The sequence below is a fragment of the Pseudophryne corroboree genome, chromosome 7 (assembly GCF_028390025.1).
Source record: "Pseudophryne corroboree isolate aPseCor3 chromosome 7, aPseCor3.hap2, whole genome shotgun sequence".
NCBI classification, from domain to species: domain Eukaryota; kingdom Metazoa; phylum Chordata; class Amphibia; order Anura; family Myobatrachidae; genus Pseudophryne; species Pseudophryne corroboree.
Window position 1 is genome coordinate 443,957,214 of NC_086450.1, and position 26,906 is coordinate 443,984,119.

At 49.1% G+C, this 26,906-nt stretch overlaps 1 protein-coding gene across 1 annotated transcript in view; it reads left to right on the forward strand.

Moving 5' to 3' along the window:
* FLII (FLII actin remodeling protein) overlaps positions 1 to 21,130 on the forward strand; it is a 38,674-nt gene extending 17,544 nt beyond the window's left edge. The window contains exons 14-30 of the mRNA XM_063934948.1: positions 13,837 to 14,016; positions 14,105 to 14,187; positions 14,332 to 14,406; positions 14,493 to 14,576; positions 14,936 to 15,107; positions 15,437 to 15,541; positions 15,831 to 16,022; positions 16,112 to 16,300; positions 16,443 to 16,582; positions 16,752 to 16,983; positions 17,090 to 17,244; positions 18,093 to 18,153; positions 18,259 to 18,387; positions 18,523 to 18,629; positions 19,298 to 19,403; positions 19,481 to 19,546; positions 19,855 to 21,130. Coding sequence (XP_063791018.1) covers positions 13,837 to 14,016; positions 14,105 to 14,187; positions 14,332 to 14,406; positions 14,493 to 14,576; positions 14,936 to 15,107; positions 15,437 to 15,541; positions 15,831 to 16,022; positions 16,112 to 16,300; positions 16,443 to 16,582; positions 16,752 to 16,983; positions 17,090 to 17,244; positions 18,093 to 18,153; positions 18,259 to 18,387; positions 18,523 to 18,629; positions 19,298 to 19,403; positions 19,481 to 19,546; positions 19,855 to 19,989 — 2,211 coding nt within the window. The 3' untranslated portion in view covers positions 19,990 to 21,130. The remainder of the gene's footprint in view (positions 1 to 13,836; positions 14,017 to 14,104; positions 14,188 to 14,331; positions 14,407 to 14,492; positions 14,577 to 14,935; positions 15,108 to 15,436; positions 15,542 to 15,830; positions 16,023 to 16,111; positions 16,301 to 16,442; positions 16,583 to 16,751; positions 16,984 to 17,089; positions 17,245 to 18,092; positions 18,154 to 18,258; positions 18,388 to 18,522; positions 18,630 to 19,297; positions 19,404 to 19,480; positions 19,547 to 19,854) is intronic.
* Positions 21,131 to 26,906: the final 5,776 nt, after the last annotated feature.

The following is a 26,906-nucleotide window of genomic DNA, read 5'->3' on the forward strand; positions in this document are numbered from 1 at the left end:
AATATTGGGAAACAGTGTCCTCGGTTATTTCAGTTTTGTAAATGGTCAAGTCTTCCTTCTGGGTGACCCAGGACGTGGATTGTTGCTGAAAATCCCGGGAGGTAACACCACATGCGATTCTGGGTGGGCAATATTGACAACCCACTATTTCTCTAGCATCCATAAGGGATATTGGGGACAAATTAGTACGATGGGGTGTAGATGGGTCCAATGGAGCCAGTGCACTTTAAATTTCTTCAACTGGGTGTGCTGGCTCCTAACCTCTATGCCTACTCCTACAGGTCAGTTTAGAAAAAAGTGCCCTCAGGAGAGGATGCACACTCTGCAAGCTCCAGAGTTTTTTTTTTCATCAATTTCTTTTCAACTTTCATTTCTTTTTTTTTTTTAAACACGATTTATTGGGTGGATCAAAATAAGATTACATTGGTAACAGAGCACCCGGACAATTTGGGTGTTTAAAGAACAAATATAGTTACATTGAATTGTTACAACAACAGAATAATTGATCCTTTTTTGTTTTTGTTTTCCCCTTATTTTAAGAGAGTAAAGTTAAGATGTATGCGGTGGGGCACTCTCGGCGACGGATTGGCCTTCCGTCATAGAGAGTCAGCGGAGTCAATGAGAAGAAAAGAGTACTCAGAAATCGAGTAAAAAAGGGGATAGAAAAGCAGGTGAGGCTGAGAGCCTCCAGTCGGAGAGAGAAGGAGGGGGAGTAGAGAGGGGGGGAGGGGGGGCCCTCCAGGGCAGGAGGCGGGTCGAACCGCGAGGTACGCGTCAGGCCACAAATGGGGAGGAGGCTTGCTGTAGGTTTAGCCACGGGGACCATACTTTGTCAAATTGTTTCGAGGTGTTACGTATGACTGCGGTCATATATTCCATTTTGTGGACATACCATATTCGGGAGATTATCACCGGCATTGGTGAAGGGGTCAGGCTCTTCCAGTCTGTAGCAATATGGCATGTCATTGCCGAAACTACATGTCGAAATAGTTTGTTTTGGTGTCTATTGAGGATTGGGAGGGACATGGGGAGCAAGAAGTATTGGGGGTCTGGGGGGATAGAGATATCAAATAAGCGCGAAAGCAATATAATGAGTTCACCCCATATTTTGTGAATTTTGGGGCAGGTCCACCATATGTGTAAGAAAGAGCCACTGTCCATGCACCCCCTCCAGCAACCATCTGGGGTGTTGGGGAACATAGTGTGTAGGCGGGCTGGGACATAGTACCAGCGGTAGAGTAGTTTATATGTGTTTTCTTTAATTTTCACACAGATAGAGCTGGAGGCAGCATTGTCCCAAATATCTACCCAGTCTTCATTGTCTATAGTTACTCCCAGTTCCTTTTCCCATGCCGCTTCGTGGGGAGCTTGGGATGTGTTGGGGTAGTCGTCAAGTAAGATGTGAATATCTGATATGAGGCCCTTGGTGTTGGTGCGTTTCCAGCAAATGTATTCGAAGGGAGATAAGTGTCTGTGGAGGAGGGTGGTGGTAGTGGTGGAGTGGAAGTGTCTGATTTGTAGGTAGCGGAAGAAATCCGAAGAGGGGATTGCTGTTCCTTCACGGATATCCGCGAATTGTGGGAAAGTGGCATTGGAGGTAATATCGTTAACGTATAATATACCACTCGAGCGCCAACATGTATGCGAGGCTTTACCCATGCCCGGAGGAAAGGCTGGGTTGTGAAATAATGGAATTAGCGGAGATGGGTATGGGGCTAAATTGAACCGTCTATTTGTTAGATCCCATGTCGCTAATGAACGGCTTACTACAGGGTGCGAGAGGGCCGCGCGTGGACGCTGGTTTCGGTGAAGCCAAAGTAGGGAGGATAATGTAGCTAGGCCCGTTTCCTCTGCTTCGATTCCCACCCAGACCTTTCGTGACCCTCCCTCGTTGCACCATTGTGCGCACTGAGCAAGTTGTGCAGCATAGAAATATTTCTTAAAGTCCGGGATACCCAGGCCTCCGCCTCTGGAGGGGCGTTGAAGCAATTTAAGTCTAACGCGGGGGCGCTTATGGTTCCAGATAAAAAGGGAGGATTGGCGTTGCAGGGTCTTGAACACGTAGGTAGGGACGTAAATTGGGAGGGTCTGAAATAAATACAAAAGCCGGGGGAGTACGCTCATCTTGACGGAGTTAATTCTGCCTATCCATGATATAAAATAGCTGGACCATTCCACCAAATCTTCCTTGATTGCCTGCAATAGACGGGGATAATTTGCTTGGAAAAGTTGGTGGTGATGGTGGGTCAGGTACACACCGAGGTATTTGATTTTCTTTGTGTACCAGTTACATGGAAGGATGTTCTGGAGGTCCTGTTTGAGATCTGCTGGGATATAAAAGTTTAGGACCTCTGTTTTATTAACGTTTATTTTATATCCAGAGAACTGGGAGTATGAGGTGATCTCGGATAAGAGGGCGGGGAGGGATTGGGCTGGGTCTGTGAGGGAGATCAGGACATCGTCGGCATATAACGCTATCTTATGTTCGGATAGGCCTGTGGATATTCCACGAATAGAATTGTTGTTGCGAATTCTTGCTGCTAGGGGCTCCATGACTAGTGCGAAAATTAACGGGGAAAGGGGGCAACCCTGTCTGGTGCCGTTGGCAATCTCAAAACTGGAGGAGGAGACACCATTAACCATAACTTGGGCCGATGGGGAGCGGTAAAGTGCTTTGATCCCTTCCAAAAATTCTCCGGAGAATCCCTGTTTGCCAAGGACTGCAAAGGCAAAAGACCACGATATACGGTCGAAGGCCTTTTCCGCATCGAGGGCCAGGATGAGGGAGGGAGATTTCCTTTTTTGGATCGAATATATTAGGTCTATGGCCCTTCTGGTGTTATCAGGTGCCTGGCGTCCAGGGATGAAGCCGACCTGGTCCGGGTGGACCAGACCGGGCATCAAAGGCCCCAGGCGATTAGCTAATATTTTCGCGTATATCTTCAGGTCGACATTCAATAGTGAAATCGGTCTGTAGTTCAGGCAGCTAGTCGGGTCTTTGTCGGGCTTTGGGATTACCACTATATCGGCTCGGGTGGACTCTGGCAGGAAGGGGGCTCCCTTAAAAACACCGTTAAATAGGGAGGTTAGGTGTGGGGTCAGCTCCTTCGCGAAGAGTTTATAATATTGGGCTGTGAAACCATCCGGGCCTGGGGCGGCCGACGAGCGCATTGATCGTATGGCGGCTAATGTCTCCTCCTCCGTGATTCGACAATTAAGGGCTTCCGACTGAGAATCCGACAGGGTTGGGATTGGAGTATCAGACAAGTATGAGCGCACTCCCCCCGTCTCTTCTGGAGACTGCTGGGGTGGGTCGGGTAGGTTATAAAGGGAGCTATAAAACAAACGGAATTCTTCGGCCATCACTTCAGGGTCATATGTATAGGTTCCCCTTCGTGACGAATACAATTTATCTATTGCACCCAACGCTTGCTTGCGGCGTAGTTTGTTGGCCAGTAGGGAATCTATTTTATTCATTTTATCATAGAAGCGTTGTTGCAGCTTCCGGAGGATCAATGCCGCGCGGTTGGAGAGGAGGGTATTAAGTTGTCCCCGGAGGGAATCTATCTGAGTGAGCAGGGAGGGATTGGGGGATGCTTTATGTTTGGATAGAAGGGTGGCTATTTCTGTTTCAAGGGAGGATATCTCTTGCGCGGCTTTTTTCTTAAGAGCTGACGATTTTGCTAATAAGGCTCCGCGAATCGTAGCTTTGTGGGCTTCCCAGAGAACATTGAGCGAGATATCGGGAGATGTGTTTTCGGTGAAGTAGTGTGTGATTGCTAGTCTGGTTTCCTCTAATGCTGAGGGGTGTTGTAAAAGCGAGTCATCCAGACGCCATTTGTATCTCTTACGCGGCACGCGGTATATATCTATGAGGAGATAGACCCCAGCGTGGTCCGTCCATGACAGAGGTGTAATGCCCGTGTCCGAGATCAGTGGCATGAGAGCAGAGGAGATGTGGATCATATCGATCCTGGAGTAGTGTTGGTGTGGGGCTGAAAAATGTGTGAAATCTTTGATGTGAGGGTGTTGAGAACGCCAAGTGTCACAGAGGCCGTGATGTTTCATGATGGCGGTAAGTGTGCGGGAGGCCCGAGGGAGGGTTGATATAGAAGCATGCGGGGGGGGGCAGATCTGTCTAGTAAGGGGTCGATTATGGTGTTGAAGTCGCCACCCATAATAATGCTTCCTTGTGCTTCCCGTGATAAGCGTTTAGAAAGAGAGTCGAAAAACAGAGACTGGTCTTGGTTGGGGGCATAGGTGGAGACCAGTGTGAGAGCCGTTGAGCGGAGGGTGCCCATTACCATAAGGAAGCGACCTTCTGGGTCTGTCACTGTCCTAGAGTGGATAAACGGGATGTTACGGCGAACTAATATGGCCACACCCCGTTTTTTACAGTCTGCCGAAGCAAAGTAGGACTGGGAGAACCATTTGCCCTTAAGCTGGGTATGGGGACCGGTGAGATGTGTTTCCTGGAGAAATGCTATGTCGATTTTCTCACGTCTGCAGGCGCTCAGGAACACAGTGCGTTTCCTAGGGGAGTTTAGGCCATTTACATTGGCCGAGAATATTTTAAGGGACATGGCTGTTTGCATGGGGGAGTATGACATATTGCCCTAAAGGTCCAGTAGCATACCGCTCGCGCCAGGAGAGGGCCACCCCTCCGGGCCTAGCAAGAAAAGGAACGGGGAGGTCAGGCAGAGGTCGCCAGAAGAGGGAAAGAAAGAGGAAAATAGAGAAGAGAAAGAAACACCCCAAACGGGGAAACATCCCTAAAGTTGTGGGTCCCATTCGGGGACCGCCAGGGAGAAAGCATTGCATCAATAACATTGTAAGCATCAGTGAGGGATTATGGGGGGGTAACCAGGGTACCATGTGAGAGGGCCTAGGGTGCCCGGGCCACAAGGGTCGGGGTCAGCCTTTTTAACTATATCGGACATATTACAGTATAGGACAGTGAGAACTGTGTCCAGACAACAAGAAATTTAAACGTAAATTCGAAATGGGGAGGGGGAAGGGGGGAGAAGGAGGGGATTGGGGAAGGGGGAGAAAGGAGGGAGGGAGGGACTCACACAAAAAAAAAAAAAAAAAAAGGATATAAACAGGGGTGGGGGGGGGGGAGGATAAATCACAGGGGTGCAAGCAAGTATGGCTTAGTTATAACAGCAATAACAGAAAATAATTACGATACTGGCAGAAGGATGGAGGTCGGATCATCCACGACTTTGGCTCAGTTCAATGCGCGCGAGTGTTGCGCCAGCATGACGTGTATGATCCACAGTGGGGGGATCCCCAAGTCAGGGAGGGTCTTTGTCCGTGTTACGCTGTCGGGTCACCCTTGTCCAGTCGGGAAGGGGTGGCGGAGGGTGCGGTGTTTTCGATGAGGAAGTCGCCGACTCTGCTACGGGTGATGCTGGGAGGAGATCTAACTTTGCCAGTAGTTCCTGTCCCTGGTTTAGGGTCTTGACTGAGTGGACAAGGTTGTTGACCGAGACATGGAGTTGAAAGGGGAATCCCCATCTGTATCTGATCTGATGCTGACGCAGGATCCGGGTGACCGGCTGGAGGTCCCGCCGTTTCTGGATCGTGGAGGGGGCTAGGTCCTGATAAATCTGTAGTTGCATACCCTTAAACAGAGTCTCCGGTGAGTCTCGAACGGAGGACAAGATTTTCTCTTTCGAACGGAAATAATGGAAACGGATAATAACATCCCTGGGTGGTTGGGCAGGAGACGGTTTTGGACGGAGTGCTCTGTGTGCCCTGTCGCAGAGGCATTCTTCGTCTGTGAGGTCTGGTGTTATGTGCGTGAAGAAATCTCTCAGAAATGCCGGCAGCGATGTTCCGAGGACCGATTCCGGGATGCCGCGTATGCGTAGGTTGTTTCTACGCGAGCGATTTTCTTGGTCCTCTTGTCGCTCTTTGAGGGTCTCCATTTCTTCGTGCAATCTAGTGAGCTCACTGTCAAGTCGGTGTTGGGAGCGACAGAGATCGTCTGTCTTGATTTCCAATGTGTCCGTTCGATTGCCAAGGGCTGTAAGGTCTGATTTAAAGTCGGCTATGGCGTTCGAGAGTTCCTGTTTGAACGCAGATTGTACCCCCTCCAGTAGGCTCGACATGACCGCCTGTATCTGAGGGTCGATACCTGTTTCCGATGAGCACGGAGAGGGGGGGGAGCCTGCGGACAGGTTTTGAGCCAAAGAAGTTAGTCGGGACTTGTGTTGCTTTTTTATTTTTAGACATAGTGGCATGTATGTACCAAAAAAAAGGGGGGGGGGGTGAAGGTGGAGGTGAGAAAAAAAGAAAAAAGGGAATGAAAAAATTGTTAACGGGGGGACACAGTTCAGGGTCCGTATATTAGTCCGGGGAGGTCGGATTGCTTTCCGTTTTAGGTTTGCACCGGTCTCCTTTGCAGCTGGTGGGGTGAATGGTGGAAGCCCCAGGAGGGTCGGGGGGCGGAGGAGGGTGTCTTGTCAGGTTCGTAGGAGTTGGTCGGTGTTCAAAATTATTTCGTGTTCCTGATTTCTGTTATTGTAGATCAAGTAGCTCACCCGAGGGGGATAGATTTGTCTTCTTCAGGTGTCCTAACCTTTGAGTTGGGGATAGTGTGCCTGAACGTTATAGATAGATTTGTATTACTTAGTTATGGCACTTTATTATCCTGCGTTAACTCATCTTAAGAGTGGGTCGGGAACATTTAGATCCGAGTGTCATGACGTCGGGGGCTGGGCTTTCCCAGGCGTCAGCTCCGGTGTCGAGGTAGGTTGCGGCTTAACCCTTCATCCCGTGGCCCCGGCTTACCCCGTGGATATTAAAGCTCTTTCATGGTTGTCGCCACTGCGGGCGGTAGTGCGGGCAGAATCTGTGGGCCTGCACGGGTGAGAGGTGTGTGGTATAATGCAATTTATCTTCACCCTGGCTAAATGCCAGAAAGCAAAATGGAGGTTCCGGGTTCGTGTCACAGGATTCTATGGGGCAGGGGTGCAGATCGGGGATGATTGCTGTGGCAACAGCAGGTACTCACCACCCTCCAAGTGGACCAGGCATTGAAGGTAGATCAGCCCGCTGAATGTATTTTACAGCTTTTCAGGGCTTCCCTTAGGTGTGCACAGCTCTCTCCAGCTTATGGCCCGGGAATCCAAGATGGCCGCCGCAGCTCACACAGGGCAGTCCACCCTCCTCAGAAATCTCCTGTGGGGCTGGTGGAGGTGCTGAGGCTCTCTCCAGGTGCCAGGGGGTGCTCAGCCAAGCCAGGGGGGGAAGGTCCGATGTCCTGGGGGTTCCGGTGCGGCCGCGCTCCGGTCCCGGAGCTCCCGGCCGGGGTATCCCCAAACTCCAGGCCCCGGCTGCAGGTCGCGTAGTAGGCCTCGGCGGCCGGAGGTAGCCGGAGGACGCAGGCCCGGTTCGTCGGCCACACAACTCCGCTGTGCAGGACCACGGGGGGTTGACGAGGTCACCACAGCCCAGCGCAGTACATCTAGGAGGGCTGGAGGAGGTTTCTCGGCTCCCGCTGAGGGCTCCGGAGCCCGGCCCCGTTAGGCGCCAAAATCGAGGCCCCGGCTTCACCAGGAGGGGAAGGCCGCAGTCCGCAGAGACAGCCAAGGCCGCCTCCCGACTCCGCAGCTCGCTTCCCTGTTGGGGGCTACTGAGGGCAGAGGCAATAAGGTATGTGGAGGTGGGAGCAGGGTACTTTTATGGGGGTAAATTTGGAATTTGAGCCCTTAGGTAGCAGGAGCTCATGAGAGGTGCTTCTGTCCTCACTGCTAGCCAGGCCACGCCCCCCCTTCAACTTTCATTTCTTTCGATATGCTGTTTGGGCAACTGCATACCTGCGCCGTGGGAGTGAGGGGGGACGGTCACCGGCCTCCTGAGGTGCAGAGCCGCTTCCCTGCTGCAGGACCACCGTCCTGAAGGGCTGTTTGTTCAGCGGAGCATGGCGCCTTGGCTGTCGCTGCCGCAGCATGCCACACACCCCTAACGCTGCCTGAAGGTGATCATCGGTGGTGAGTACACACCAGGGACCCCGCTAGGGGGTTCCCCTGGTTCTCTGTGCGGCAGTAGCGCGGGTGAGGCGTACGGGTCCCTCCTGGAGGGGACCCGCTGTAGCCCCTGCGTGAGACTGGCTAGCGATGGCTGTACCAAGCATTTATGTGAGGCTACAAACACATAGGGAGACATGGCCAGTATAAATATTACACAATAGCTCCGGCGCCATTACGGGGGGCGGAGCTACATCAGAGCGGGCTCAGCGGCATTTTGGCGCCTTCCTCTGCATAAGCAGCAGCAGCAGCAGCCTCATACAGCTCCTCCATAACGGTCACACGCTGGATCACTGGTACAGGGTGTAGAGGGGGAGAGCCGCTATATTGTGCACAAATATAATTCTTCTGAGGGAATTTTCATAAGACAGTCTCACTGTTGGTAATGTATATGTAAATCACTGACAGCCTCACTTGGGCTGTGCAGCGTTGGGTGCACTGGTGTCCTCTCTCCTGTGTCTCTTCTCACATGCAATAGGGCAGGCTTGTATTGTATTTCAGGCTGGGTTGTATGTGTATTGTACCTGTTTTTCTTCTTCACAATGGTAAAAGAGAAGTTATGCAGTGTATGTAATGATAGATTCTCCCCTATCTCATCTGGCTCAATATCATGTGAGCAGTGTAGTCAGTCATCACAAAATGCTGATAACAATGTGGGGGAGAGTCAAGAGCCCTCCTGGCTGGGGGCTATCAAAACTATGATGTCTGATATGTCAACTCACTGCAAATGCCAACAAAACACAAGAACTGCAACAAGCCGTGGCAAGTTTAACTGCTAAACATCCCCCAACCCCTACCCCCGGTCTAATACAGGCGCACAAAAATGTGCTTTACCTGCACTCCTCTCAGACACTGATGATGATATACAGGATGGTGGGGATCCCACCCCCACCCAGTGTATTGTGCCCCTCATATTGGCTATTCGGGATGTGTGAAAGCTCCCCCTGGAGAATGCTAATACTCAGCAGTAATTTTTACTCCTTCAAGACAAACTGACAGTCACATTTCCTGACTCCAAGGAATTGGATGATTTATTTATAATAGCCTGGAAAAATCCAAATAAAAAAATATCAGGTGTCCGAAAGGTTTTTAAATACCTTTCCATTTGCCCCTGAAGGAAGGAAATTCTGGGAAGAATCTCCAGCAGTAGACGTCTCAGCTCTCGCATTTCTAAAAAGGCGGTACTTCCCGCTCCGGGCTCCTTTACGGTAAAAGACCCGGCAGATAGGAAACTTGAGACCACTCTGAAATCTATCTAGACTGCTGCAGCTCAAAGACCGGTCATTGCTGGTTGCTGGATGACACATGTAATTCGTTCCTGGGCTACTCAAATTCAGGAAGTTCTCTCGGGTGATATGACTTTCTTTACTGCTGTAACTTTCCTAAAACACATTCAGGACATGGCAAGAGTCCTCTGTGACTCCCTTAAAGAGATTGGCAATATTAATGCTAGGACCACGGCTATGGCTGTGTCTGCACGCAGAGCCACATGGTTGCGTCCGTGGATTGCTGATGCTGACTCCAAAGGTAATGTGGAATTTCTTTCCTTCACAGGTGAATGGCTTTTTGGAGGTGAATTGGATGCATGGATTTCCCAAGCTACTGCTGGGAAATCCACGTTTCCCCCTTCGGGGGCTCCACCTGCTAGATGTACCTACCCGGGACGTCTACTCGGTCCTTTCGGTCCTCCAGATTTTGATCTAGGGCCACGGGGGCCTCCAACGCAGCTAGAGGCTCCAGAGGAAATCCATCCGTTGCCATATATCAGGACCAGAGCTCTAGTTCTGCTTCCGCAAAGACTTCAGCATGACGGTGCCCACCCACCCCGAGGGGATCTCGTGGTGGGAGCTTGGTTACGTCACTACAGCCACATCTGAGACGGTTCCTGCCAAGATGCTTGGGTAAGGGACCTTATCTCTCAGGGTTACAAGCTGGAGTTCGACGATGCTCCTTCCCAACGATTTTTCAAATCAGGCTTACCAGTTGTAGAAAATATGCGTGGTATGCTACTGCTGGCCATAAACAAGTTGGTTTAGTCCCAGGTCATTGTTCCAGTACCCCTACAACAACGAGAACAAGGTTACTACTCCAGTCTGTTTGTAGTACCAAAACCAGACTGGTCTGTGAGACCCATTCTGAATCTGAAGTCCTTGAATCATTACCTCAAATTAAAGATGGAATCTTTGAGAGCAGTGATCACAGGCCTGGACCAACAGGAATTCCTAGTGTCCCTGGATATCAAGGACGCTTACCTCCATATCCCGATTTGGCCTCCTCATCAGGCCTATCTGCGGTTCACCCTACTGATAGATCACTACCAGTTTCAGGCATTACCCTTCGGCCTGTCTACAGCTCCGAGGGTGTTCACGAAGGTGATGCCGGAAATGATGTTTCAGCTCAGGGTCCAGGGGGTCAACGTAATTCCATACCTGGATGATGTCCTGATAAAAGCGAGTTCCAGGGAGCTTCTATTGCTCCATATAGATCGCACTATCCAACTTCTGTCGCACCACGGGTGGATCCTCAATCTGCAGAAGTCCCACCTGGAACCGTCTCAGCGGCTCCTGTTTCTGGGGATGCTCCTGGATACGGTAGCACAGAAAGTGCTCCACCCAGAGGAAAAAGTGAGAACACTTCAAGAAATGGTTTATATGGTGCTCCGACCTGCTCGAGTATCCATTCATCTTTGCATAAAATTATTGGGAAAGATGGTGGCCTCGTACGAGGCGATACAGTTCGGAAGGTTTCATGCCAGACCGTTCCAATTGGATATCCTGAACAAGTGGTCCGGCTCCCATCTTCAGATGCACCGGATGATTTGGCTGTCACCCCAGGCCAGGATTTCACTCCTGTGGTGGCTACAGTCTTCCAACCTGCAGGAAGGTCGACGCTTTGGGATTCAGGATTGGATCTTCCTCATAACAGATGCGAGTCTGAGAGGATGGGGAGCTGTCACCCAGAGAGCGCAGTTCTAGTGCAGGTGGTCTGCCCAAGAGGCCCTCCTTCTGATCAACATCCTGGAACTTCGGGCCATCTACAATGCTCTGATTCAGGCCTCCCCTCTACTCAGGAATCGGGCGATCCAGGTCCAGTCGGACAACGCCACGGCTGTGGCATACATCAATCGACAAGGAGGGACAAAAAGCAGAACCTGCTTGTGAGAAGTGTCAAGAATACTCTTCTGGGCAGAAAGAAATGCAAGAGCACTGTCCACAATCTTCATTCCGGGGGTGGACAACTGGGAAGCGGACTTCCTTAGTTGCCACGATCTCCACCCAGGGGAGTGGGGACTACACCCTGAGGTGTTTCAACAGATCGTCGACAGGTGGGACTGCCCACAGATCGACATGATGGGCTCTCGCCTCAACAAGAAGCTTCGTTGCTATTGCTCGCAAACCAGAGACCCTCAGGCGAGCGCAGTGGATGCGCTGACAACGCCTTGGCCTTACCAGCTGGTCTACCTGTTTCCTCCCATTCCTCTGATCCCAATGATGCTCAAGAGGATCAGGCATCAAGGAGTACAGACAATCTTGATTTCCCCGGATTGGCCCCGAAGAGCGTGGCACGCGGCTCTTCTGGACATGTCCGTAGAGGACCTTTGGCCTCTGCCGCTAAGAAGAGAATTTTAGCAAGAACCGTTCGTCTACCCAGACTTACGGTGGCTTCGTTTGACGGCATGGAAGTTGAGCGAAGCATCCTAACTCACAAAGGGCTTTCCAAAAAGGTCATTGCCACTATGGTGCAAGCCAGAAAACCTGTGACGTCAAAACACTATCATCATATCTGGCGGAGATATGTCTCTTGGTGCGAGGAACGCACATATCCATCTGCGGAATTTCACTTGGGGAGATTCCTTCGTTTCCTGCAGACGGGAGTGGATAAAGGTTTACGTCTTGGATCCATTAAGGTCTAGATTTCAGCTCTCATCGTCTTCTTCCAAAAGAAGTTGGCTATCCTGCCAGATGTTCAGACCTTCGTGCAAGGGGTGCTTCACTTACAATCTCCGTTTGTGCCGCCTACCGCCTTGGGATTTGGATGTGGTGTTGCGCTTTCTACAGTCCTCCTGGTTTGACCCTCTGATGACTGTAGAACACAAGTACATCTCGTGGAAGACGGTGATGTTACTGGCCCTGGCTTCTGCCAGACGTGTTTCAGAATTAGGGGCCTTATCGTGTAAAAGTCCCTACTTGGTCTTTTACGAGAACAGAGCGGAGCTCAGGACTAGACAGCAGTTCCTGCCGAAGGTCGTCTCTGCGTTTCCCTTGAATCAACCTATTGTGATTCCGTCCAGTTCCCGGCACTTCTGCCCCTCCGGAGGCATTGGATGCAGTGCGAGCCTTGAAAATCTATGTCAAGAGGACGGCTTGGATCAGAAAGACGGATTCCTTGTTCGTGCTGTATGATGTGCAGAAGAAGGTTTGCCCTGCTTCAAAGCAGTCCATTGCTCGTTGGATTCGGGTTACTATCCAACAGGCCTATGTGTCGACAGCCTTACCTGTTCCGCAGTCTCCGAAGGCCCACTCTACGAGATCAGTGGGCTCTTCCTGGGTGGCTGCCCGTGGTGTCTCGGCCTTGCAACTATGTCGAGCTGATACCTGGTCGGGGAAGAACACCTTTGTGACGTTCTACAGGTTTGATACTCTGGCCAAAGAGGATACCCAGTTTGGGCAGGCGGTGCTGCAGATGTCTCTGCATTTTCACGCCCGTTCTGGAAGCTTTGGGACGTCCCCATCGTACTAATCTGTTCCCAGTATCCCTTATGGATGCTAGAGAAAATAGGGTTTTAAATACCTAACGGTAAATCCTTTTCTCGTAGTCCATAAGAGATATTGGGCGCCCGCCTCTGCGACGTATCTTTCTGCAGGTTTTCTGTTAGGTGTTACCTGTTCAGCTGTTGCTGATGCTAGCCGTTGCCGTTTTGGTGTGCTGGAGTGTAAATCTCACCACACTCCTTCTCTCAAGTATGTCATTCTCCTTCGGGCACTGTTTTACCTATAACTGACCTGTGGGAGGGGGCATAGAGGGGAGGAGCCAGCACACCCAGTTGAAGAAATTTAAAGTGCACCGGCATTAGACCCGTCTATACCCCATCGTACTAATCTGTCCTCAATATCCCTTATGGACTACGAGAAAAGGATTTACCGGTAGGTATTTAAAATCCTATTTTCCGGTACGTGGGTCCGCCAATAGTAGGTGGATTCTGTCTTTTAAGAGTTTCTATTTTGAATATTGGATTTTATGTACTAAATAAACTGTACTTCACTATAGGCCCCTTTTCCTTATTTCTGGGGAGTATGCCTATCTTCTAAGTTGCAAAGTTCTACCCACCAGAGGAGAAAGGAAGACTTGACCATTTACAAAACTGAAATAACCGAGGACACTGTTTCCCAATATTGAGAGGACTGTTCAGCATAAGGTTGCGTTTGTCTATATATTCCAGTGGGCGCACAATAGCAACTACTGGACCTTTTATCGAACTTTGTGGGGGTGAAGGTGACCATCCTGATTTCTTCTTTCTTTTATAGATTTTTCCTATGTAAAACACAGATGATCATGCTGTGTCCTGCCAGCAGGTGGCGCTATATTTAAATACAGTCTTCAATAGATCCTTGATTACTACCTATAGATTGTGTTGGAAACACTACGCTACAAGGAAATGTCATATAAGCAGTTGCTTTAATTTAGAAACGTAATGAACGCCACTTCAGCCCATGTGGGAATGGGCATAGCTTTGCTGATGCGGCAGAATGAGATGACGTATTAAATAAGAACTGTTTATCATCCTGAATCCCTACCGCAGACTTTCCTAGATGATAATGGCGGCTTACACTGGGAGATTTATTACTGGATCGGGCAGGAGGCCACACTGGATAAGAAGGCATGCTCCGCCATTCATGCCGTCAACCTGCGAAACTACCTGGGCGCCGAGTGCCGCTCCATCCGGGAGGAGATGGGAGACGAGAGCGAGGAGTTCAGCCAGGTGAGGCCGGATCAGACAATTGGACGTTCTGTATTTCCAGTAGTGCAATATATGTTACCTTACAAGGTCTACTGTGTTGTTCCTTCAGGTATTTGACAATGAGATTTCCTATATAGAAGGAGGCTCGGCCAGTGGGTTTTATACAGTGGAGGATTCGCAGTACATCACCAGGTGAGGGCAGTAGAGAGTTTACTACTTCTTCCCAGCTCTGTGACTTTTTCATGCTGATTGGTTAGTAGAGTCTGCTGACCAGGCGGAAGCTCGGTTCCCTCGTGCAAATGTCATCAACTCATGAATATTCTTTCTTCCACCCAGGCTCTACCGAGTCTATGGCAAGAAGAATATCCGCCTGGAACCTATGCCGCTAAAAGGCTCCTCTCTGGATCCCCGGTTTGTGCCTCCCTCTTAGTTTGATTTTGGGAACTTTTATACTGTTGCCAGAGGGGTTTAACTGAGTTTGACACTGTATGTTTCAGGTATGTGTATCTACTGGACCATGGGCTGGAAATCTATATCTGGAGAGGATCGCAGGCCACTTTAAGTAACACTACCAAGGCCAGGTAACCGCTCCCACCATAATTATGGGCAAGAGGGATTGTCCGGGTGTGCTAGAGGAATTGGGGTCTTCACGCACAGGTTTACAGTCTACTTTTCCCTTAAACTGTTAAAAGCGCACTTAATTTATTGTACTGGAAATTGTAATCTAATGTTTAGTCTGTATTATTAATTGCATATTCAGTTCTTGCCACAAGATGGCACTATAGCACTCATACTGTCCTGCTCTTTGTTTATTAAAAATGGTTCAGTTGATGTGCATTCAGGTGCTTTGGGTGTTATTGGATATTCTCAATTTTATAACGAGATACAAAACATCAGTTCTGGGCTTTATGACCCCCTCTCACATCGATCCCTTTCTCAGACTCTTTGCTGAGAAGATTAACAAGAATGAAAGGAAAGGGAAGGCAGAAATCACGTCACTTATGGAGGAGCAGGAGACCCCCGAGTTCTGGGAGGTCCTGGGAGGACAGCCGGATGGGATCAAGCCATGCGTCCCAGATGACTTCCAATCCCCACGCCCCAAATTATATAAAGTATGTTAAGAGCAAGAAAAAAACACTATTAGACATGAATATAGTTCAAAGTCTGACTTATTTTTGAAATAACTAATGTATTTATACTTTTACTGTCGTGTCCTTTGTGGAAAGACCTCTTTAGATGGGTGGAGCTTTTCTATCTTACATTAATATGGCAAGGCAGATGTTAGTATCTTTCTGATTGGGTTGCAATGTTCTAGCTAGCAGTTATGATCAGTAGTGATTGGCTAAGGATCTAAGACAATGGATAACTGACATGCTTTGCTTTGCCATTTAAGCAGTTTGTCCCATATCAGAAAGCGTCTGATCTCTGTTCTCTCCTGTAGGTCGGGCTGGGACTGGGCTATCTGGAGCTGCCACAGGTTAACTACAAGATTTGTGTGGAACACAAGAAGAGACCGAAGATAGACCTTGTGCCTGAGATGAGGCTGGTGAGAACATCCTGTCGATTGTTGTAGTGATATGAGATTTCTATGTTCAGCAGCTGTATTCTAAGGAGTCTTCAGGGATTCTACAGTCTTACTCTACGGCCACCAGTGTCATTGACACGCCCAAAAAGAACGTAATGCCGTTGAATAGGCTGCTTGACCTGGCTAGAGAGCAGAGCCACGACCAGAAACCAAGCTCAGTGCTGTGATATGTCGGTGGCAGTGGTATGTGAGTGTTAATCAGTAGCGCAGGAATGGTTCTATAAACACCATCTTGTATCCTGTTCTCTAGCTACAAAGCCTTCTGGACACCAAGTCCGTGTACATACTGGACTGCCACACCGACGTATTCATCTGGATTGGACGGAAGTCCTCTCGTTTGGTTAGAGCAGCGGCCCTGAAGCTGGGACAGGAACTGTGCGGAATGCTGCACAGACCAAAGCATGCCATGGTGATCCGGAACCTGGAGGGTACAGAATGCCAGGTAGGGTGGCCAGCCTATTCACTGGTGCCGATGATCCCAGACTACGCTAGACTGAGAAGTTGGTAAAACTCTATCTTTTATGTTACCAGGTATTCAAGTCCAAGTTTAAGAACTGGGATGACGTCCTGAAGGTGGACTACACCAGGAACGCGGAGAGCGTGGTGCAGACAGACGGGCTGGCGAGCAAAGTGAAGAAGGACGCAGAGAAGAAGGACCAGATAAAAGCCGACCTCACCGCACTCTTCCTCCCACGACAGCCCCCAATGCTGGCCTCAGAGGTAGACGCATCAGGCACAGTAGTTACTGTTGATATACTGGGGGGCTTTTATTGTGCTTATGTGTTCCTTAATGGGTCTATTCACGTTTATTTGGATGTAAGATTTGCCAGTATACTGTATGTTGCTTACATTTCATTGACAGGCTGAGCAGCTCACTGAGGAGTGGAACGAAGACCTGGATGGGATGGAGGGATTCGTACTGGAGGGGAAGAAGTTTGCCCGTCTTCCAGAAGAAGAGTTTGGCCACTTTCACACCGAGGATTGCTATGTATTCCTGTGCAGGTAACTAGTACCCTAAAAATTTATACTACCCCTTGTCTTCTGCATACAGAAGTGAGTAGTATAGGTAAGACCAGCATATAGTATCTTCTCAGTGGTCCAACTTTCTACCACAAGTGGTTCTAGGGCCTAGAGCAGAGCATGGACATGTAACATAGTTATGTTCCTTCAGGTACTGGGTGCCAATAGAACATGACGAAGAAGAGGAGCAGCAGCATAGAAAGAAGAGGAAGGTCAATGAAGATGAGGAGGATGAGGAAGAAGAGGATGAGAAGCAGCCAGAAGAGGACTTCCAGTGTGTGGTGTACTTCTGGCAGGGCAGGGAAGCCTCCAACATGGGCTGGCTTACCTTCACCTTCAGTCTGCAGAAGAAGTTTGAGAGCCTGTTCCCGGGAAAGCTAGAGGTGAGTTGTATCATACATGTATAGGCACACAGCGCTGGTCGGGCCAAATAACTACATTTCCCATGCTGCTTTGCGTGATCTCAGACTATGTCTTTTCCTCTTGTAGGTTGTCAGGATGACACAACAACAGGAAAACGCCAAGTTCCTCTCTCATTTTAAGAGAAAGTTCATCATTCACAAAGGGAAAAGGAAGATGAGGGACGTAGGGCTCCAGCCGAGCTTGTACCACGTGAGAACTAACGGAAGCTCTCTGTGCACCAGGTGGGCAATGGGGCTCTGTGCCAGGCATTGTTAACAGACCGAGACATTGGATCTGGTTACTTTGTATCAAGCAAAGTATGGGCATGGTATTTGTACCAGGTACATTGGTGTGAACAGCAGCACCTGGGCAGTGTAATGCAGGTGTATTATGGCTGGGATACCTACAGACGGAACATGCTGGTAGACATATATGATACCGACAGCCAGTCTTCCTGAGCTGGACACTTAGGGCTATGGGGGTGATTCCGAGTTGTTCGCTCGCAAGCTGCTTTTAGCAGCATTGCACACGCTAAGCCGCCGCCTACTGGGAGTGAATCTTAGCTTAGCAGAATTGCGAACGAAAGATTCTCAAAATTGCGAATAGAAATTTCTTAGCAGTTTCTGAGTAGCTCGACACTTACTCTGCCACTGCGATCAGTTCAGTCAGTTTCGTTCCTGGTTTGACGTCACAAACACTCCCAGCGTTCGCTCAGACACTCCCCCGTTTCTCAAGCCACTCCCGCGTTTTTCCCAGAAACTGCAGCGTTTTTTCACACACACCCATAAAACGGTCAGTTTCCGCCCAGAAACACCCACTTCCTGTCAATCACACTCCGATCACTAGAACGAAGAAAATTCCTCGTAATGCCGTGAATAAAATACCTAACTGTTGAGTAAAATAACTAAGCGCATGCACTCTGTGAACATTGCGCATGCGCAGTAAGCGACTAATCGCAACGAGCGAACAACTCGGATTGAGGGCCTATGTACAGAGACCGCCCGTGTGATATTAGCTACCTTCTATCACATCAATGGGGTATTGCTGATTGGAGAATAAGTTGGGAAACCTTCTCTTCTCCTATTCACAGGTGTATCCAGATAAACACAGACTGCAGCCTATTGAATTCCGAGTTTTGCTACATCCTGAAGGTGAGTTGTTGGTGACAGCTGTGACCTGCGCTGCGGCCAAGACCCAGGATATTACAGAACTGTTTATTATCCGAGCTCATCGCCTGCCCCCTTCACCTGTTCCAGGTCCCCTTCGAGAGTATTGATAATCAAGGAATCGTGTACACCTGGGTAGGTAGAGCGGCTGATCCCGATGAGGCCAAGCTATCGGAGGAGATCATGAACCACATGTTTGATGACACCTATAGTAAACAGGTGCGATTGGTTATCTTTGGTGACCTCTGGGTTGGGGGCAATTACTAATTGAGTCCTAATGGTGGGGTTCTTGCTCACATCACCTACCCCTGGATCTCTCTGTCCCTGCATGTCCTGACTTTTGCTGTTTATCAGGTGATTAATGAAGGTGAGGAGCCAGAGAACTTCTTCTGGGTGGGCATCGGGGGTCACAAGCCATACGATGAGGATGCAGACTACATGAAGTACTCACGACTGTTCAGGTGAGTGGCTGACGTAATAGCAGAACACGGGGTATTCATGATCCTGTGACTCTCTGGTCCTATACTCTGTAATAGAGACGGGAGCAACAGTAGACAACTTTATATGTGATAAAGAGCGCTAGTGCAGGAAAATTACTGTCCTACAAATCGGCATTTAAGTGGTCTACAATGTGTGGAGGCTTCCATATAATTCCACTAACCTGCTGCATGTAGGCACTGCAGGAAGCCGCACTTGGAGAATACAGTTGGCAGTAATAAGATCACAGCTGCTGCTGAACCAGTTGCCATCAGTAACCCATAGCTTGCCCTGAGTCTGCATGTCTGGCATCAGGAATAGGCAGCGGCTCTCCAGCCAATAAAGGAGAAGTACAAATCACGGGACTTATTCAAAGGAGGAAGCGGCGCTTGGTCTTGTGTTTCAGTGTGCTGGACCCGGTGTTACTGCGACGGACAGTTACCGGCTGCCAGATATTACAAGTGCAATCCTCGGTGCTTGCAGGGACCGTCGGCAGAGCGTGGTTAGGCATAGCGTTCTTTGTTCTGTATTCCAGGTCAGAGAAACAAATGTGTAGGTAGTTTCCCCTATGTCGGCACAGACGGGTCTGTTCCTGTAATATCTTTATCTGTGATAACTGATCATGTCCTGTGCTTTATTGCTATTCATCTAGGTGCTCCAATGAGAAGGGCTACTTCTCCGTGTCGGAAAAGTGCTCGGACTTCTGCCAGGATGACCTCGCTGATGACGACATCATGATTCTAGACAATGGCCAGGAGGTGAGTGCTGGCCGCGGTGGGTGAGTGGCTGTGAGCCAGGAACAGAGGGTGGACTGTAACCGTTTCCTCCCTTCCAGGTCTACATGTGGGTGGGGACTCAGACCAGCCAGGTGGAGATCAAGCTGAGCTTGAAGGCATGCCAGGTAAGCAGGGCTCCGGCGCATCGCTGTGTTTAATCCCTCACCCGGCCCAAGTTCATTTTCCTGGAGAGGAGAATACCACCATAGCCCCAAAACTTTTGACTTAACTTTTCTTTTTGTATAAAAACGTTCTTCAGTATCTCTGTTTTCTAGTTCTCTAAATCCTAGGTGCCTGGACATATGCTAGAGCAACTCATGGCTGGGAGAGCATTCTGAAACTTGTAGTCCCACAGAAGTGGGTGCATGACAATCTGATTAGGGACAACGAATGTCCATACAGAAATAACATTGTATTGTTCTCCTCTCTGTAGGTTTATATCCAGCATATGAGAGCCAAGGACAGTCAACACCCACGCAAGCTGCGCCTGGTGCGAAAGGGAAACGAACCACACGCCTTCACGCGCTGCTTCCATGGTTGGGGTGCCTTCCGCAAGCCGCCAGCTTAGGCCTGTCCCTCCGTGATCTTGTCCCCGGAGCGGCTGCTTACCCTATAGGCGCGATGCAGCGCTTACACAGAGGATGTTAATATATTTAATTCTTCATGATGAACAGAAGAGACTTTATTTGCTGTATATCATCTGGGATGGAGAAATGGCCGAAGTGACTGCACTCCTGCTCGCTTACTGTCTTCTATTACACAGTTTCTGCAGTGTTAAGGGTTTATATTGAGAGTAAGGGAGTTTTGCACACTAAGGGGGACGCAAGGATAAGGTGACTGTTCTGAACTATCATCTGCAGTTGGTTCCTGTGCCCCTCCTACTGAGAAATAGGCTTCACTGGAACCAGTAACCTGGAGTGCTACCTATTAGTTCACTAAAGTAGCAATGTTACTGGTTCCTAGTAACTGGATAGGCTGCTTACTCAGTGATGTCACTGCTTCCTAGTGATTTGATAGGTTGCTGACTCAGTGATGTCACTGCTTCCTAGTGACTTATACGCTGCATTCTCAGGAAACATTGGTTCATGCCTAAAAATGGCACCCTGTGCTGTGGATAGGGAATAGCCACTCAATGCGTGCAGTAACACTTTGGTGGTGGAGCAGGGATTTTCTTCCCATGCTGATTATGCCAAGTGATGAGAGTAAAAGATAATTATTGTGTCTGTAGTAAGGTCTCTACTCCATGATGTAGATACATGAGGGGACATAACTGGCGGTGGGTATTTCTGCAGTACAGGTGCTTTTAATATGGGAGCATCAGAATGGTTGTCCAGCTTGGCCTTACTGCTCACATAATGTTCAGTGGCCCCATCTACAGCCAGAGTTCCTTTATATAATAGTAAACTGATTTCACCAGTGATCGAGAGGTCTTCTCCAGCCCTTAGTCAGGTAATGAGATTGGTTCCTCATCCTGAAGGAGACCAGAACATTTAGCAGCTGGTGGAAGCACCTAGCATTTTATTTTCCTCGAGCTTCCAGGAGAAGGCCGTAGAGTTGCGTGGCTAATGGGATTGGGGCAAGAGACTCATACTGGGGGGGACCAGCCACTCAGTGTTCACTCAGTTTAGGAGGAGGCAGAAGCCACGGGAGGGGATCCGTTCTAACTGTATGAGCTATATATATTTTATTAAATTTGCACTTCACTTTCATATCTGTGTGATGACTTCCATTCCGTCTTCCTGACCTATACGTTACCGAGATCCGTGGTTCTCAAACTCTGTCCTCAGGACTCCAGATCACTTTTTCCACATCGCGTAAAAGGAGGATTAGGTGTACTACTCACTGACACGAAAAAACAAAAAAAAAACCACAGCTGGAGCCAATTATTCGACTTGTGATTCTAGTGAGGAGATCTGGAAAACATGAGCTGTGTGGGGTCCTGAGGACCAAGCTTGAGTACCTATGACCTAGATGACTGGGTGGTGTAGAGAGCAGGTCCTGGAGCTCTTAATGCTCAGTTTGGAAATATATAAACAGAACAGGTCATGCAGAACTGCTATCACCTCCTTTCTTCCAGTGGTAAAGGATGACATGGGCACCAGAGACTGGACCAATGCTTGTGAAGAGCGTGATATTGAAACTACAACTTCTTTCTGCAGCAAGTATTGTTCTCTGAAATGTCCTGGTCTCCTTCATCCTTGGGAGGGAGATATAGGGAGTGATGGGAGGAGTCTGGGGACTTTCACACCTACCACTTTAACTTAAGCTCCTCCCCCCTATTGGCTGCCTCATACGTCAGCCTGACGGAGTTAGCTACTCTCTCCTCAATGCTTGGAAATTGTCAGTATTCTTCTGACTTAATGTCCGCAGGACTATGGAGGTGCGTCAGACAAATAAATCTCTACATCCTTTTATGATTCCCACAAATGGAGCCAGTGTCCAAACAGACCATTGCCTGGTGGATTGCACTGGTCATCTGCCAGGCAAGCCTGTCCTGGAACGTGTGAGGGCCCATTCTGCTAGGTGCTTCATGGCTGGTGAGGCTGGGCAGAGGCCGCCTGGTTATCTGTGCAAATATTCACTAATTTCTATTGTTTTAACACCTTCGTGTCCAAGGATGCCAGTGTTGGGCATAAGGTGCTGGACATTGCCCAGGAGACCTTTTCTGGGGGACATCCTTCCTCACGCTCCTTTGTTCTGTCCTATATTGTTTGGACAAGAGTCTTCTTTTCATTACATACTCTGTCCTTTTGGGCTTTATTAGTAAAAAAAAAACCCACAGACTAGGGGTATAGAGGATATAGCTGGAAATTTGAAAGTGCCCAGATAAAAGGATTTATTGCGCAAAACCCCTATTTCTCTTACGTCCTGGGGTCCACAGTAGTACCAAGGGGTGTGGGCTGGCTCCTCCCTCTATGCCCCTCCTACCAGATTCAGTTTAGAAAATGTTCCCGGAGGAGCTGGTCACGCTTAGGGAAGCTCATGAGGAGTTTTCTGCATTTATTTTTCTATTTCTTATTTTCAGGCATGGCTGGTTGGCACAAGACTGCCTGTTTCGTGGAAGTTAGGGGGCGGGGGGGGGACTGCCCATCCTCCCAGAGGGTTAATGGTCCCATTCCCCGCTGACAGGACACTGAGCTCCTGAGGGAACTATTCGCAAACCGCACCATGGCGAGCGTACATTCCCGCAGCACGCCGCCACCCCTAACAGAGCCAGAGGTGAGAAGAGTGGTGACTAGAAAGTCAGCGTCCCTGTTAGCGGGTCGCCAGCGGTGATGGCATAAGGGTATGGGGACGCAGCACTGACAAGCAGGCTGCGCTCCAGGCTTCAGAGGCATACTATGGCATAGTTGTGCGGGGCGAGCTGAAGCCTTAAAATACAAAATACCCACACTGGCAGCAGCTTACAGGGGTTCTAACCCACTGTAAAGCACATTATAAACCTCAGCCAGGATAAAAAAAACTAGAAGCGCCATTAAGGGGGCAGGGCTTCACTATAAGCGGATCCAGCAGCTCACCAGCGCCATTTTCCCTCTACAGCTCTCACTGTGCAGTCTGCTAGAGAAGCGCAGCTCCTCCACGAGGACTCCAGATTACCTCAGCGGTACTAGGGGGTCATAGCAAGGGGGGAGCAGTATAAGAGTACTGATACCCTGTTAAGGGTACTTAGTCTGCGACCCAGCTAGGCTTTATCTTTAGCAGAAGGGCGCTGTGTGGCTGGCTCCATCTTACTCTGTATGGGTTAACTGGGCTTAACCTTTTTTCTCTTGTGCGTGTGTACCTCACATTACAATGTCTAAGGAGTGTGTTTCATGCACGGCAGAGTGCTTTTCTTCCCCAGAGGTATCACTACAATGTACTCTGATAGTACACATTCTCAGGCTAGTGGACCTGAACCAGCATGGTTATATTCTCTAAAAAGGGATGATCTCGCATATGTCTAATAAATGATCCCAGAATGAGAAATAGAGGCAATACTTAAGACAGTCTGTGGATGACCTGAAGAATAGAGATTCAGTTCCCATACCAACATCTCTGACCCCTGCCATTTGTCCACAAAAGTGTAGACTGGCCCAGATCCTGCAGACTGACACTGATGACGACGTGTCAGACGCAGAGGAGGGAAAGGTGGACTCAGTAGGGGGGATGCAGCTCTGTCACAGAGGGTACAGGCTCTGATAGAAGCTATTAGAGATGTTCTGCAGATTCCTGATAAGATGACAGAGGAGGATGAGGAATCTTATTTTAATGTGAAAAAGAAGTCCTCGGCTACTTTTCCTGCATCAACAGAGTTGAATTCTCTGTTTGAGGAAATCTGGGTTAATCCTGATAAGTTTCAGATCCCTAAGAGATTACTCACATCCTTCCCTTTCCCTCAGGATGATAGGAAAAAATGGGAAAACCCACCGATTGTTGATGCATCGGTATCTAGGTTGTTATGTAAGATAGTCTTACCTGGGGCAGACTCCTTAAAGGACATGGCTGACCCCAAAATTGACTCTCAAATCCCTGTACACCGCTGCTGGGGTGGCCCAGAGACCCACTATTGCTTGTGCATGGATCACTAGGGCCATTTCAAAATGGTCAGGAAATCTAATTGACAAGTTAGATTCCTTATCCAGGGGGGAGATAGTTTTACTACTACAGCATATACAGGACTCTGCAAATTTTATGGTAGAGGCCATAAAAGAAATAGGATTGCTCAATGCATGCAACACCGCCATGGCAGTGTCAGCAAGCAGGGGCCTATGGCTACGCCAGTAGACTGCGGACGCGGATTCCAGGAAAGGCGTGGAAAACGTACCATTTACAGGCGAGGCCCTGTTTGGAGATGACCTAGATACGTGGATTTCCAAGGCTACGGCGGGTAAGTCTACATACCTTCCACAGCTCCCTCAGCTAAGAAAACCTACTCTGCTCCAAAGCTGCAGTCCTTTCGGACGGCCAAATTTAAAAATAAAACCAAAGGTTCTTCTACGGCCTTCAAAGGCAATAAAGGTAAACCCAGAAAACCAACAACTGCAAGTTCACAGGAGCAGAACCCCGGTTCTGCTTCCTCTAAGCCTTCAGCATGACTGTGGTCTGCATTGCCTGGAAGACAGGCAGGTGGGAGCCCGCATAAGATATTTCAGTCACATATGGGCAACATTATGCCAGGATACCTGGGTCAAATATCTTATCGCCCAGGGCTACAGACTGGAGTTTCAGGAACTCCCACCTCACAAATTCTTCAAATCCGGCTTACCAGCTTCTCAAGAAGCAAGTATGACTTTACAGAAAGCAATTTAAAAACTGGTACAGAATCAGGTCATTGTTCCAGTTCCACTTCAACTGCACAACAAAGGTTATTATTCCAACCTGTCTGTGGTACCGAAACCAGACGGTTTGGTAAGGCCCATTTTAAAGCTCAAGTCGTTGAACCCATACTTACGGTTGTTCAAGTTCAAGATGGAATCTCTGAGAGCTGTGATCTCAGGTCTGGAGGAGGGGGAATTCTTAGTGTCTCTAGATATCAAGGATGCATACCTTCATATTTCTATTTGGCCGCCTCATCAGGATTATCTAAGGTTTGCATTACAGGACTGTCACTACCAGTTCCAGGCCCTGCTGTTTGGCCTCTCTACGGCACCGAGGGTGTTCACCAAGGTAATGTCAGAGATGATGTTTCTCCTCCGCAAACAAGGAGTGAACGTAATACCAAACCTGGACGATCTGCTGATAAAAGCACCATTCAAGGAGAGGTTGTTGGACAACATTGCTCTCTAAACCCAACTACTCCAGAATCACGGAGTGGATTCTGAACCTACCAAAATCTCATCTGGAACCAACACAGAGGCTTCCGTTCCTGGGGATGATACTGGATACGGGAGCACAGAAGGTATTCCTTCCTTTAGACAAGGCATTGGTAATCCAGTCGATGGTATGGGATGTTCTAAAACCAACCCGGATATCGGTGCATCTTTGCATTTGCCTCCTGGGGAAGATGGTAGCCTCTTACGAGGCACTGCAGTACGGAAGGTTTCACGCAAGGCCTTTCCAGCTGGATCTGTTGGACAAATGGTCCAGATCGCATCTTCACATGCACCAGAGGATCCGTCTGTCGCCAAAAGCCAGGATTTCTCTTCTGTGGTGGCTTCAGACTTCTCACCTGACCGAGGGCCGAAGGTTTGGGATTCAAAATTGGATTCTGCAAGCCTCAGAGGTTGGGGAGCAATCACCCGAGGGTAACAGTTCCAAGGAAAAATGATCAAGTCAGGAAACCATCCTTCCAACCAACATTCTGGAACTAAGGGCCATATACAACGCCCTTCTACAGGCATCACATCTTCAAGATCATGCCATTCAGGTTCAGTCGGACAATGTGACGGCGGTAACGTACATATACCGACAGGGAGGAACGAAGAGCAGGGCAGCAATGTCAGAGGCGACAAGGATTCCCCTCTGGACGGAAAGACACACTCTAGTGTTTTCAGCAATCTTCATCCTGGGAGTAGACAACTGGGAAGCAGACTTCCACAGCAGACACGACCTCCACCCAGGAGAGTGGGGCCTTCACCCGGAGGTGTTTGGGTGCTTGACACGTCAGTGGGGAATGCCACTAATCGACATGATAGACTCTAGTCTCAACAAGAAGCTCAAGCGGTATTGTTCCAGGGCGAGAGACCCACAAGCAGTGGTGGTGGACGCTCTGGTGACTCCATGGGTGTACGCGTTTCCACCGCTTCCACTGCTTCCAAGAATTCTCAAAAGAATAAAAAGGGAAAAGGTTCAAGCAATTCTCATTGCTCCAGACTGGCCAAGAAGGGCCTGGTATGCGCATCCTGTATGTCCAGGGAGACCATATAATCCCCAGGTTCCAAGGCCAGAACAATAGAGCAAAGAGTTTCCATACGAAACTTGGAGACCCTCACAAATTTGTTCAAGGACTTGAGGTTGAGAATGGGCTAGGAGGACCCATTCGGTTTCGGGACTAGGAACAGCGATGAATAGTACCCCTTGCCTCTCTGAGTCAAAGGCACCTGTACTAACACTCCTGTGTCCAGGAGGGACTGTACCACCGAATAAAGAGTTTTTGCATTCACCTGATCCCAAGGGACGTCTGTCAGGAAAAAGTGATGAGGGGCACGATTCTTGAAGGATACGGCGTAACCTCGAGTGACGACTACCCATACCCAGGCATCGGAAGTGGTCATCATCCATTCCTGGGTAAACCTTAGAAATTGGCCCTCCCACCTTGGGATCCCCGCCCCGTCATGCGGCAGGCTTGTCAGTTTTGGAAGCAGGCAGACGGGCAGCCCAGGCACGTTTGGGTTTGGGCTTATTGGGTTTGGAAGTGTGAACCTGTTTCGGGTATGCCTGACCTTCTGCTTTCCCTGAAGGACGAAAGGGAGTACTCTTAGCCTTCTGCACTGAAGGAGCAGTACTAGGTAGACATGCTGTTTTAGCAGAAGCTAAGTCAGCCACTATCTTGTTGTGATCTTCTCC